This window comes from Blennius ocellaris (genome assembly GCF_963422515.1).
Source record: "Blennius ocellaris genome assembly, chromosome: 16".
Taxonomy (NCBI): domain Eukaryota; kingdom Metazoa; phylum Chordata; class Actinopteri; order Blenniiformes; family Blenniidae; genus Blennius; species Blennius ocellaris.
Window position 1 is genome coordinate 17,063,454 of NC_137665.1, and position 14,968 is coordinate 17,078,421.

The 14,968-nt window shown below is 43.1% G+C and overlaps 1 protein-coding gene across 1 annotated transcript; it reads left to right on the forward strand.

Moving 5' to 3' along the window:
* Positions 1-7,467: 7,467 nt before the first annotated feature.
* rprml (reprimo-like) lies at positions 7,468-7,803 on the forward strand (the record flags this gene model as incomplete). Its single annotated transcript, XM_080511112.1, has 1 exon — positions 7,468-7,803. One exon carries the CDS (start codon positions 7,468-7,470, stop codon positions 7,801-7,803), a length of 336 nt encoding a protein of 111 aa, XP_080367238.1.
* Positions 7,804-14,968: the final 7,165 nt, after the last annotated feature.

A 14,968-nucleotide genomic window follows, 5' to 3' on the forward strand; every position in this document is an offset into this window, starting at 1 on the left:
CAAACGTTACAAATGGAGGTATACTGATATGCTCTACTTTTTTTTTCTTTTTCAAGATGTGAAAAAAACTGATTCACACATGAATTTACTGGATCATGTCATGTAATCCACACAGTAACTTAATTATTTTTGTTTGAATTTTTAATTCTCTTTCTTTTGTCATTCATACTTTTCGAGATACCTGATATAACCCGTCTCATAACGTAAAGCTCTCTTCTGAAACAAGGGGAAACACATAAGAAGAGAACGAGGAAGACAATCAGAGGCTCCTGGGCGACACGCCACACAAATCCACTTTTGGAAGTGTGTGAGGTCGAAGCGTGTGCGAGGTGGACGTATAACAACGTACGACAGTGCTCGTATGTGCAGACAATGCTTCTTATCTCTGCATTTGTCCATCTATTGAATCCTCGTCCCCGTGCCTCGCTCCTTACTTTCTGACCGGTTGCTAAGCTACTGCCACCCGTGTTGAAGAATTGCTGCGAGAAGAAATGACAGAAATACAAAAATAAGTAGAAAAAGCTATAATAGTCGACTGTTGGCTGGCATTAAGCGCCGCGTGTGGGCGGACGGTGCAGGTAGTCCACAGTGGGCAGTGAAAATCCCACTCGACTATTGACTGAGTCGGATCTGTTGGCTGCAGAGCCGTCGTGGCCGACGCCCCCACAGATGAGTGGCATTTTAGGACGAGGGCAGTGATGGTTGTACTGAAGAGAGGGGGGAAAAAAAAGAAAAAGCCCCAGACTGGGTCAGATGGCAGCCAATTAAAGTAGGAACAAGAAGCAAAGAGTGGAGGGCGGGAGGGAGAGAGGGGGGGTTGGGGGCGGAGGGGTCCTGACCTGTGTTACAGTTCTATCGGGAGCCCTTTAAGCTTCTTTTCTTTTTCTTTTTCTCAACGCTGTCGCACAGAGCCAATATCACAACTCAATCGGTTTCACGCAGAATCAGTGTTTGGCTAAGAGCGGCGAGCTTACCCTTCCCCCGCTTCCCCGGGTTTACCCAGCAGGTGAGAAGGGTCAGGTGGGAGGATATGAGTTTTTTCTAAGGTGAATGGTCCGCAGGCTTATGAGACGTGCCCCCCCCGACGGAACAATGTGTATTTGTGTTGTGATGCTTTGCTATTGGATGTGCCCGCTCCTCTGGCCCCCTCTACGGATCCTGCAGCTTATATTACCACTTCCCGGGGAGGGTGGGCACAGCTTATATGTGGAGGGCAGTGAAAACAAAGAAATAAAACTCTTGGAGATCGAGGTGGAGCGCAAGAGGTGTAATGGAAGGAGGCCGACGGCTCTCCAGGTCAACGAGACCTCGTCCTGGGACAAGGCCTCCGATAGTCACTCACTTGGATTTAAAAGTTCATGCACAACGTGCAAATTTGAACTTTCATTGCAAACACAAACTCTCCAGCCGGCCGTCGTACGTTTCAAAGCCAATTTTGCCCAATTGTGTCTCGCCTGGCGTTTCACACAATGTCCTTTCCTGACAGCTCCACCTGCACCAATTCGGAATATAAAGGAGACAGCTAGAACAGAGGGGGGGGGGGGGGGGGCAGGGCAGGAACAAAGACTGCAAAGTGCTGGATAAAAGTGAGACAGTCGATGTGATGTACTCAGATGGAAATAAGGTTAATGGGTGTACCGATTGAGTGCATGAGACGTCTGCGCCGGGGCGACGGAGAGGAAACTCTCCGGCTGGATTCCAGCCGACAGTCTGCCGAAGGAGCACTCTGAGAGAGGATGTAAAGTCCTCCGGCGGATCAGCACGATGAACACAAAGGTTTAGCGGCGGATACTTTGCTTGGCATGGATGTAGGGCGGCGCTCTGCCGCGCTGCTGCGCCCCTGCCGTCGGTAACGCCGTGTAACTCAATCACTATATTTACATTTACAGTACGTGACGAGGCGTCCCAGAGGTGGCACAGCCACACGTGGCCTCTGAACACTTCATTTTCATGATTCACTCATATCTACTGAAAAAAAGTGAAACTGAGAAGGCTCTCGGGAGGAATGTCTGCCCCCTTCTGGGTGGAGGTGGAGGTGGAGGTGGAGGTGGAGGTGGGGGTTTGTCGGCATCTCAACAACAGGGAGCGGTGTCGGGGCGCGGAGCGGAGGAAAGGGAGGTGGGTGGGGTCAAACACCATTTCTGTGTTGCTAGGGATGTCTTCACTTAGTTTGTGTTGCTAGGCTGCCAATTCCCTTGTGCTAAGTGGAACCACCCCCACCCAACCCCCCTACCCCCCTACCCCCACCGTCCAGGCACCTCATCACTCCCTCCCTTTTTTCCTTCTCCTCCAAACCAAAATAACTTCACCAACCATCTGTCACGGGGCTCACAGGTCCACTGTTGCTAAGGAACAAGTGAGCAGACACCCGCATTTATGTATGCATCCTCATATGAATATATCTTCATATACAAGTTACACTAACAATAGCCGCAGGTCCGGAAGAGAAAGAATCCTCCCGTGGGTTCCTGCGTCAACGGGCCGCTGAAGCGAGTCGTCGGATGCTCCGTGGAGAGTCCGAGGCAGCGAGGCAGCAACGGGTTAATTAAATTAGGACTTCGTCACGAGGAAAAACTTCAGCGGTGACGTGAATCTTCTGAAGGATTCCATACGGAGCTGTCTTCTCCACTCTGAACCCTCCGGCACACCGTAACTTTCTCAAACTATATATATACAGTGTGTATATATATATATATATAAAGGGTGATCTAAAGAACAAAGATTTGCTCAAAACTCAACAGGTGTCGTGCACCAGCGCGACATGCTGTTTGCTTTGATAAGGGGAAATATAAAATAGATTTTTTTCCTTCTTTTCACATCTTCCTCTCTGTGCTTGGTCTTTCTGTGGCAGCGTTACAGCGCCCTCTATAGGCCTGGTGTATGTACTACGTCATTTTGAGTAGTTCTAATGGTTCAAGCAATTTTCAAAACGATCTTTCGTGCACTTTTACATAGTTTTGCTCAGAAATCTCCATAGAAATCTGAGCTGGTCCAGAACTCCGTCCACACAACGCACCACATCCCTTCTCCTCTGACTTTCAAAGCCTCCTTATTTCCAAAGCTTTGTACACAGACAGTGGAAGACGTTTCCCACAGGACGTGAAATCCTCTGCCTGGACTCGTATCACAGCCAACCTGTTCAGACCGGCTCATCTCACAGACCATCTCCCACTTGTCAGCCAGCAACACTTTCCTTTCCTCGTCGTCTGCATGGCGCGCCGTCTCCATCCCGCTCTGTGTCCGGCTCCAAGGTGACGCAGTGGTTTTCACGCTCGCTGAATTCAGACGAGTTTATTCATCCTGGTGCTTCAGTGGCTTACACTTTAAAACAACCAGATATTACAATCTTTTTAAATGCAAAATTACTGGATTGCGCCGAAGTTGTTCGCAGTCTTGATTCACAACCAGAAGAGCCTCGGTTTGATGCTGGGATTCACAAGTTTTCCCTTTGTGTGTGTGTGTGTGTGTGTGTGTGCGTGTGCGTGTGCGTGTGCGTGTGTGTGTGTGTGTGTGTGTGTGTGTGTGTGTGTGTGTGTGTGTGTGTGTGTGTGTGTGTGTGTGTGCATGCCTCTGCGATGCTAAGCCATAGCATAGGACATGGAAGAGTGGATTAAAACTGTTAAAGTTATGTTAATCTTGATTAAAAACTTGATATATCAAAATCTAAATGAGCAATAAAAGAAAGATTTTTTTCCTTTTCTTCTCTTTTCCTTATTTTTATCTTCTTTTTTCCCTCTTTTTCTTTTTTCCCTTTCTCCCCTCAGTTAATAAAAGGAGGGGGGTTTAGAAATGCTTCAAGACACATTAAAGGCTAGAACTCAAAGTTTTTGAGGTTCAGAGCATCTAGAGTTTGTTGTCGGGGGTCTGACTGCAGAGGATTTACATATTGACAAAGGGATTAGGTGTAAATACGAGCTGCTGCTCATAATCTCACTGTACTGAATAATGGAACCACAAGCAACCTGATTTTACATGCCGACGATTAATTTGATCCTGTTGTACACACACACACACACACACACACACACACACACACACACACACACACACACACACACACACACACACACACACACACACACACACACACACACACACACACACACACACACACACACAGGTAAAAGTGGTTATTGTTCTGCCGTAATGAACCGTTAATACATAATGTGCATAAACCATCTCAAGGCTCATAAAAGGTATTTACATCTGGAGCTAATCGCTGTTTGTTTGTACACAAGCTCACCAGCTCAAAGCTGCTTAGCCCCAAACATCAGGAGCATCCCAAATTGAATTTCAAGGCCTTCGTTTTATTTTATTTTTTTCCATCTTCAGACAAACAGCGGATTAATCTTTCACAGATTCTGAACACAATTCTTGAGCTATTATGCTAAAGCAGTTCGGTATAATCAGTTCAATTCCACGTCCACAGAAGTACAAATAACACGTCGAGCAAGTTTGAAAATAACTCTAGCGTTCCATAATATTTGTATATAATTTAATCATATTAGCAGTTTAGACGAGATTACACCCGCTTTAATCCTTCAGAGGCACTTGTACAATGAATATTAAAATGCTCTGTCACGACCTGCCTCTGTTTTGATGTTTTTAATGTTCAATATCTTCTTGCATCATTTAAAAGTCCACAAACATCTGCAAGGATGGGGGTTTTTTTCTTTTTCCATCTTCTTCTCCAAAACGTGAACTCTGACACCATTAAATGAATCCCTGCATTATGCATGGATGAGCATGCATGAGTAATCAAGGAGAATAACATCAGTATCATTTAAACAGACTTTGGTAAAGTGATCACTTCTTCAACTTGTTTGCACGTTCAGCCTCACAGAGCTCCGCATGTCTTTATTTTCTTCCCTGCAGCTCACGTTGCAGTGGATTCAACCCCACCTGTCTGCAGTAATTAGCACATGATACACAAAGTGACGCTGGAATGACACGCTTCATCAGAAAGCAGAACAGGAGGAGAAGGAAGGAGTTTCATTTCAGCTTCATTGTAATAAAAGGAAAACCGCATGGGAGAGTGGAGGTTGGGGTTTGTTATTTCTGATGAATATATCTGCCCATGGTTCAGTCATGACTTATCAGTTCATGGCATTTCTAAGCGTATCTGCTTGGTTCAGTGGTCTGGACGTGTGAGACACAACAACAAAAGAACTAGTTTTTTTTCTTGTTATTTTTAACTACAAATCTTATTCATAGTTTGTATTGGTTCATATAAGTTTAGAATTTTTTATCTTTTTGACTTATTCCAGTTGTACTGTACACCAAAAGAGTCATCTTTTAATTTCATTGTACCTGTACAATGACACTATTATATTCTATTCTATTCTATTCTATTCGATAAAAAAGAACTCTCCAAAATCCAGAAAACACTACCAAATTTAAAAACACTACACAATCCCCCAAAACTACAGAGTAAGAAAAACACAACAAAATCAAGAAAACACGTTCAAAATTTCAAAATTGAAAAAGCACCGCAAAATACAGAAAACAGCGGAAACGTTAGGTACTTGGTGAGAGCAAGGTCATCCCTGGTTGGACGCACTGCCGACGACACGCTTGTCGTCAGACAGAAGCAAAGTCCTTCTCCTCAACATGAGCGACAACGACGACTCGACCTGCTGTCAACCAACCGTAATTTAACAATTAGCATGCGCCCTAATAAGACACGTTTGACAGAAGTAGCATGAACAGACCTGGCCAGAACATGTGCTCCAGGGAATCCCATCACAAGTGGCCCTAAAGACCAGTGTGAACAAGACACTCAAACCACTTCCTGACTGGGACGCATCCGACCTCCGAGGCTTTGCAGTGTGAACAGCATGCATCGTGAACGCTTTCCAGGATGGTGGAAAACGGTGGAAAACAATATCAGTGCGCGCCATGTTTTCGTTTAAGGGAATGTGGCGGTCTTGGATGTGGACGTTGTGTCTTACAGCGGCACCACGAACACAATCCGATTGCGTGCGGTCAACCAGCAACGCTTGAGACGGACACGTGTAAACAGTCTGCGTCAGACTGGCCACATGTGATCAGATCCCCCAAACGAATGTTAACACTGAACCCACCTGGAGGCTTGTTGAGAAAAAAAAAAAAAGAGAGAGAGAGACTCCACACAAAAAGACAGACTGTGCTTCTGTCCAATCAGCAACTAGTGTGTCAGTGGCAGCTCATCCAATCAGTGACGACCCCACCCTCATGAGGTGCCTCCCTTTTCCCTTGTGCCTGTGAATTTTGTAATTTTTAAAAATGTTTTGCAAGAGCCATTGTCTGTTTTCTCAATTTGTTTTTGGGAGTTTTAAATCTATCTATCTATCTATCTATCTATCTATCTATCTATCTATCTATCTATCTATCTATCTATCTATCTATCTATCTATCTTGCAGTGCTATATGGTGTCTCTCTCAGCTCCTAAGTCACAGTGGCAGTTTCCTCGGTACGATGTTTTAAGTCTATAAATACCACCTCCAGAGTTTCTTATTGCTTTTTTTTTCCAGAGGAGATGAAAATTCGCTGCTCACGTCGATTCTAATTGAACTGGGTATTTTCAAGTTTGAAGTGATTTTGAACAGATTTATAAGAACCCCTCATGTAATGTATGTGAATCAATAGTGGTGAGGCTCTGGGTTGTTATTGATGTGCAAACAGGAAGAACACTTAACAAAAAAAAACACATCCAAGCTTATGAGCCATTAAGTTCCATCAATGTTTGTGAAGTCATTTGCTGGTGAAGCATCACTTGAAGGAAATACTTTCACTCGCTGGCACTGAATGGAAACAAATTCACTTTGTGAACCTGGCAGGAGCGTTGGAATTGTTTTAAATCTGCCTTTTGCAGTTTAGCTTTTCCCGCTTTAATCATATAATCACGTGTAAATAAGAACAAAGCTGGGAGTAAATCAACCCCCCCCCCCTTTTTTTTTATGGTAAGTAATTTATTTATTTCCCTTCATATGCAGCAGCGCATTACGAGAGGCCACCTGACTGCCTCCCTCAGAGATGAGTGGTGCTGTGCTCTACGGGGAACTCATCATCACTTTAGAACGCACCACAGACTTGGCACAAAAGAAGCGCTCGCGGGCGAGCTCAGGCGCACAGGGAGTATCTCTTATTACACCGGAGGGAAACACCGTTTCGCACTTTGCGCGCTGTTTTGAGGACTCTCTGCAAATCCTTTAAGAAACGCGGACCTCAACTTGAAAGAAACTTACTTCTGTTCACGCGACGAGGGGCTCCTTGCCGGTGATGTAGCCGTGGCCATTACGCACTCGGATCTCTGCGTCTCCATCGGCACTTAGGAATATCAATTTTCGTTTCCTTCCTCTTCATTTTTTTTTTTTTTTTTGCCTTATCGGTCACATGACGCAAAGTTGCGGTCGGAGTCCAGGGTTTGTGGTGAGACTGCGTCAACTGGAGTCGCGTGTCTTGTTGCCGAAAACCGGAAAGCAAACATGAATGTATCTTTATTTAACGTGACCCAGGGCGCGCTCTTTAACGGGAGTCAGACCTTTGCCGGGACTCTGGCCACATATTCCAGCAACAGCACCGACAACGTGGTGACCGGGGACGGCGGAGGCTCGCTGGTGCTGCTGCAAGAGGAGCGCAAACTCTTTGTGATGCGCGTGGTGCAAATCGCGGTGCTGTGCGTGCTGTCGCTCACCGTCATCTTCGGGATCTTCTTCCTCGGGTGCAACCTGATGATCAAATCGGAAAGCATGATTAACTTCTTGGTGAAGGAGCGGAGGCCGTCCAAAGACGTCGAGACCGTCATGATCGGGCTCAGCTAATGCAATGAGATCAGGGCGCGGTGGGGGGGACCCTGGGACCCCGGAGCACCCGTTCAGCCGCTGCTCAACATCTGCATCTGCATGTTTCACCGTGTCAAAGGAGCGCTCTCTCCAGTGAGGAAAAGATATGCAAAAACTTCCATTCCCTTCTTAAAAAAAAAAAACAAAGAAAAAAAAAGAAGGAAAGAATGGACTCCAGGAAAGTAGCCCAGCGACCAACGTTTGTGCGTAAAGTTCGTGCGTAAAATACGAACACTTGTTTACATGTGGGCCGCCCGTTAACGCTCTCCAGCGGATTTAACGTTGCCAACTTGAACAAAGTGACGATGTTTACAAGCCGTTACCTCATGTTTTTGTCAGTGACTTTTTTTCTTTCTTTCTTTTTTTTTTTTTTTTTGTAAAGTTGAAACGATGGTGATGAATGTTTCGAATAACGTCCAAAAAGCATGATTGTGAATTCTTATTGTCCCACGCCTGCCAGTGAACTCCGTGAAAGTGATGGATTATGTGGGTATATTTTCGTTATGAATACAGAAAAAATGTGTTGTTGTTTTTTTTTGTTTTGTTTTGTTTGTAAAACAAAGACACATCTTTATGGAGTATATTGATTCAGTTTTTGGCATGCTCGCTGATTCTACTGTAAAGTGATTTTGGACCCGTTTTTTGCACTTTTGAAATCACTGATGCTGCATGAATATTTTCTACCAAAAAAAACCAACAAAACAACTTGAAACCGCAGCATGCAATTAAACCATTGCAATGAAAACGTTCAGCTTGGTCATCTCTTAGTTCACTCTGTATTATATACTGTTATTACAGTTGACTATTTGTAGCATAAATTCCTGTCATATCTTTAGTGTTTTAATATGTTTGATTGTTTCAATATAAAACATTTCATCAGTTGGCATGATAAAAAATATTTGGAAAGAATAGTTTAAGTATTAATTTCATGACAAAAACCCTTTCTGAACTCATCACTGAACGAACACATTGCAAGTAAGTGCATATTTAACGTTGGCAGGATTAATCACAGTGGTGGAAGTAAGAAATCACATTGATGTAATTAAGTAGTGTTTTAAAGTACTTGCTTTTTAAAGTATTTTTAAAGTATTTTTCCCTGTTATGTACATTGTACTCATACAATTAACACCATTTACTTTGAAATGTTTGAAACCAGCAGTCACTACTTTCATTAAGGAACACATTTTTCTTGCCAATAAGTTTTATTCTCATGTTTCCTAAACAGGGGAAATTGTTGCTGTGTCAAGTAAAGTTGTTGTAGCACCTTTTCTCTGAGAAAAGCACCTTGAAATCTAGATATGTTAAAAGGTTAAAAAAAATTCAACCCTTGCTATTGACTATGCAACTGTAGTTTAAAGGCACTAATACCCTGGATAGTTATTTTGTGAAGAAATACTTTCAGTATTTCTTAACAACTATATTTTACTACAATTGAGTACGATTTAGGCAGGAGTGGTCACATGTTTAAAAAATAATTGGATAAAAGAAGAAATACTGATAGGAAGAAGTACAAAAGTACATTTTCTGAAATGTTCAGTGCAAAAAAAAAAAGAAAATTCTAAGTACAGAATAAATATCTGTAATGACACAAGGTTAATCAAGAATCCATAATTCAGATTTTACCACACGTTTAAGACAAAAACTAAATCATTTCCAAACAAAACAATCTTGTAATAACTAAAATATCAAAAAGGAAAAAAAAAACCAACACTTTATTTTGGGAATACTTTTATTTCTGAAATGGAGAAAGAAAAGTCTTGACATTCAACCAATGCTGATGTAATTTGCTCATTCTTAATTTCAAGTACAGCAACAAGGTACAAATATTTTCTTTATTACATGTGTATTGACACAATGTAATGCTTCCTGACTATGTTTGGTACTCTTTCCACCAGTGTTTCTTTAAAAAATTTTCCAAGCCTAAAATGCAGCGACAACACGATACAATAACACTTAACTGGGTACTCACTAAAAGCAGCTGCGTGAGATTTATCGCAGCTTTCTATAGACGAACAGCCTCCTGAAGGCGAGCAGGTCGTCTCCCTTTCAAAAGCGTTTAATCTGACCTCTCGGAGAAATGGCCGCCCCGCAATCCAAACGCATTCAGGCTCACCTGGACTGCTCCCGCTTCCTCAGCAGACGGCGGCGTGACGCCAAACGTTTAAATATGTGATTTAGAGAAGAAAAGCATGGCTTTTAGGCTCTATTGTTCTATTCGAGAGAGTGTGAATAAAACGCGAGTACATAGCAGTGAAAGACTTTTAAAGGATGTGGTGCAAATGGAAGGCATTTGGGACGTCTGGGAAGTGCTTTGAAATATTACTCTTTTATTTTCTACGTGTACATTGCTCACACCTCTTTATTCTCTCAGAAGAAACACTTTGCTGACTAATACAAACCTCGAGAGATTTTCCATTGTATTCAGCACAGCATTTTGGGTTCAACCTCCCTTCTGTATCTCCTCCCTGTCCTCTTGAATCGTCTCTTCCCTTCCTCTCAGAAGCAACCAATGTTCTCATTATTATTTCAGCACTTGTTAGGAGAGCTGGGCCAGATGAATCCGTACAAACACGCCCATGCAGTCACACATTCACCGTGCACACGTAGGACACTGGTGTGCACCAGACCGGCACATTCTGACAAAAGTGTCTCAGGAAAACACCATGAATAAGTAAAATTCATTAGATAATTAGACTTTATTGGCGAAGAACAACTCAGAAGCAAGCCACGCGTGCATGTCAGGACTGCAGTGTGTTTAAACATGGCGACAGACTGAAATGATAGTGGGGGGGGGAACATGATCTGGTCGATATCGAAACCATTTAAAGTGGTGATAAAGAATATAATTCTACTGGGTCATTATGCGATGAGATGATTCAGCTTCATTGGTGTTACAATTGTTTTGGTGGGTCGTTTCAAAATGGCTCAAACATATTTTTATGCCTTACACACTCTTCCAAAGCCTGTATGATGTAATAAACCACAAAGACGAAAATAAACACATTTGTTCTCATGTTGTTTCCATGAATGTCTGAGCATACGTTCATAGGAGGAAGACGCCTCGCCGCCTCACGACTCACAGGAAATTGGACGTTTAAACAATGCGAGTGAGTTTATGTGACAGATACAGTTTAAGTGAGTGAGTTACCACGAGCTGTGCAGAAACAGAGGATATCTGTCTCAGGAGGACCTGAGGGACACGCAGGCAGAGCCGTAATGTTTATAGATGTATTGTTTCGGTGTTGTAAGTGGGCTTAAAGGTTAATCTGAATATCCAGACCGTGGACAAGCCACAAAGCAACCAAGTTGAGCTGAAACAGAGAGCCTGAAGGCAGAAAGTGTACATGGAATCCATATTGAAGCTAAAGAGTCTGATGAGCTGTACTATTCATGTTTCAGTTTGTGCTCGAATGGAAGCCATTAATAATTACATTTTTATAAAAGTAATAGATGGCAGAATCCATTAAAAGCACCGAGAAATGACTGGCTTGTATGTGGTGCTATATACATCAAGTTGAAGTGAATTGAATTAAGGGTGTATTAGTGAATTTACATACAGAAAACACCACGACACACAAAACGTAAATGAAATCTAATTAGAAACTAACCAAGCACTACAAAATTTAACTTAAAAAAAAAAAATGCTTTTATTTGTGAAACCATGATAATAAAAGTTTCTTTTTTTCCTAGTTTCAAGTGATTGTGTCGCTCTAAACATGGGTGAGATGATGAAGCTGCTGGTGCTAAACCAAGATACCAATGGCTGCAGTGGACATTTTGTAATTTCTGTCTGTACCAAAACAGGAGAAGCTAAAAAAAAATTATTTCTGTATCTCCTGATAAGACACGAGCTGAAAAGATCAGGATACCCTGTAGAGCAACTGGTCGTTCAATCAGTAAAAAAAGAAGAAAAGAAAAGACTGTGAGCACAATTCAGAGAGTAGTAGGAGAATCAAAAACCTGACAAAGATTGGTTTGCAATTGAGAAACATAATTTCAGCTCACACACGTCAGGCCTTGGCGCTTCCTGCTTCTTGCTGCAAATTAGAACAGTGAGACAGAAAACCAACCACCTCATCCTAACTGCCATGAAAAGTTCACTCTATTCTTCTCTGAATCACCTTTCCATTCATATTTTTGAACATGCACCTCTAATACAGGAGTGCAGCATTAAGAATATATGCATTTAGAAATACGGCAGCGTTTGATTATTTTTCTCCTTATTCATGTATGAGCTGATTTAAGTGAATGCACAGAGCCTGTTAAAAGGACTTTTTTTTTTTCCACACTGCTGAATCTTTGATGTAAATCCTCCCTCCATCTCACATTAATATAACCTCTCTTGACTTGGCTGAATGTCTATAGAAGCCACTATAGAAGGCTTTGAGTCTCAGACGGGAGCATCTCGTCACCTGCTCAGACTGAGATGTCAAGCATGTGACTGACAGCCTTAAACCAGCTCAGATAAAAATCTGTAGCCACTGAAATAGAATTGGTAGAAAACCTGCGGCGGTGAGTTCATGAAAGCACGTCCACGTTAAGAGGTGCAGGAATGACATGCTTTTTGCCAACTGGACAGAAATACTGGAGCAGGGAGGATTTCTGAATGCATTTTTATGTCATTTTAAATGTGAGAAATGTGAACATTTTCAAGAGCTGGATTTGTTTTGGTTAATACTGAACCCTGCTGGAGGTGATACCTAGTGCTGTTTTTTTTTTTTTATATTAAATCTTGAGAAGAAATGAGAGCAAATAAGTTTTACATGAGAAGAACTTAAAAAACAAACAAAAAAACACTGTTTTGAGACTAAACACCACGAGTGTGGTGTAAAAGTGAACATTATGTTACACTGCTACTCGATACAGCATACTGATAAATAATAGGATGCAAAATCATTTTATTTCAATGGTTTGTTGGTCATCGTCTTTTATTGTGAAATATTAGAAGTGAGCCAAAACCCCTGGCTGAGCTTGAGACTATTAGTTTGGAGTCAAACCGAATCACGCATCAACTCTAAAGGCCTGATTTACAATGTAAATAAATGAATATACAGACGAGTCTGAAGCCTAACCTTAACAGTAGAGACCATCATCCTCCTTAACTGAAACTGGGATCTGGTTCTACCTGAAAGCCCGAAAGCTGAAAGCTCTGCCTCCCGTTCTACCTTTAGAACACCTAGGAACCTCCAGGGGGCAGCACTCTGAGAACAAAGTGTTCTTCTGAGATGACGTGGGACTGACAGCTCTTCGAGATATGATGGGAGTCTGATTGTTAAGAGCTTTAAAAGTTAAAGTTAAAGTTTGTCAATTCTATTCTAGATTCTATTCTAGTCTAGGGTCATTTGAGCCGGCCTGCTGGCCTGGCAAAACTCTACCAGACCACCGAGACGTCGCTCTTCCTGGTGGATGTCCACTCCTTGGACAACAAGATGGACTTGTTGTTACGTGTGAGGCTGGAGGTCTATCAGGAGATAAGGGACTGTGCTGCACTTTATCTCATGGAAACCTGGCTAAACGACATGCCAGCGGACCTGAATCCTTTATTGGGGGAAACTGGCGGGGGTGGACTCGTAGCGTATTTTAACAAAGGTTGATGTACAAACTTTAACCTGGTAAAGAGCCACTACTCAAGAACATATAGCCAGTGCACAGTAAGGGCTAATACAGGCTTTTATGTGTTTGCTATGACAAAAATTGTGGATACTACTGAAAGAAGCATAGCGAAACGGTACTATTGTTCATAACCCCTCCGGTTGAGGTACCGAGCACATCGGTACGGGTTCCATAAGGAGGAGCTACAACACTGTCGACTGCACAGTTAGCGCTCTCGCCTCGCGGAGAGAAGGTCAAGGTTCAGGTCCAGGTCTGGACAATACAATCCTTGTAAATCAAGTTAGAGATTGGCGTTTCAAGTTTGCGCCCATTTTTCTACGTGAAATCCTTGAGTGGCAGATCAGACCCCCTGATTGAGCTGTCATCCCTGTTATTATCTCCGACATGCCGAAGAGCTAGCGAGGAGCGCAGGCGACGCGGTCAGCCATCAGTGTGGATCTTCTCGCCTTGTCTTCATCCCCTGGTCTGTGATAATCACAGAGGATTGTTTGAAGGAGGACGGCGGGTACAGTTATGGGCTTTAATCTCGGACTGCATAACAAGAAGCCATAATTACGATGAGCAGCCCGGCACCTGCAATTGCTCACATGTACTTCATTATGACAAGCACACAGAGAGGATATTAATAGGCTAATGTTGCAGCGGCGGCACGGGAAAAGCATATTAACATGTTAACCCTTCGCCCCAATCAACGTGCGGCACTCGTGCAGGTTTGTTGCATTTTGCGATCTTTCTCTTTGTAACTTCCCGTTTGCTTGTCGAGAAGCGTCACTGCTGACCTTTTACAACGGAGACCTCACTGGAACTAATGAACGCGGCACTGGCCGCGGAATCATAACAGAAATAATGGTGATTAAACCAGCGGTGGCATTCAAGAGCCTGACAAAGATAGCTCTCTTATGAAACCGGGCTCCGAGTGTAAAAATGGGAAATCTCGACGCCGAGGCGGCTTGTTTGTGCTCGACTCCATATGCGGAGACTCCGTGGGGTCGTTTCTAATTCCCCTCGCTATTTTTTGATTGAGGCGAACCAAGACACACACAAAAGATGTGTTTTCAATGCCAGACACGACTCCCGCCGGGACGGAGTGGCCTTTCTCATCCCCATTCAATCTGTTTCTGATGGGATGAGTTGCATTCGACAGAGGCAGTCATAACAATGTGAACTGACACAGGTGCATGTAAACACCCTCTTCTCTCTCTCGCCCAGCTCGGTTTTACTCGCTCACACTCAGGAGAGTGGGATGGCTTGGTATCGATGTGGTAAATATGCTATCACTGATCGCTGGGGTCAAGTGGAAGTGGCCCCTGGGGAAAGAGTGAACTTGCAATCCTCCACACTTGTAAATCTCTCATAAACAAACCTTTTCCTTTATCCCCCCCCCCCCCCCCCCCCCTGCATGAAAAGTGGTTGTAAATAGCCATGAAAGCAAACAGAGTGATTCAAAAGTGGGATTATAAATGTACCGGTGAGTTCAGAACATCAAGAATACAGTATCTATATACCACATGATCTTAAAAACACACTAGAG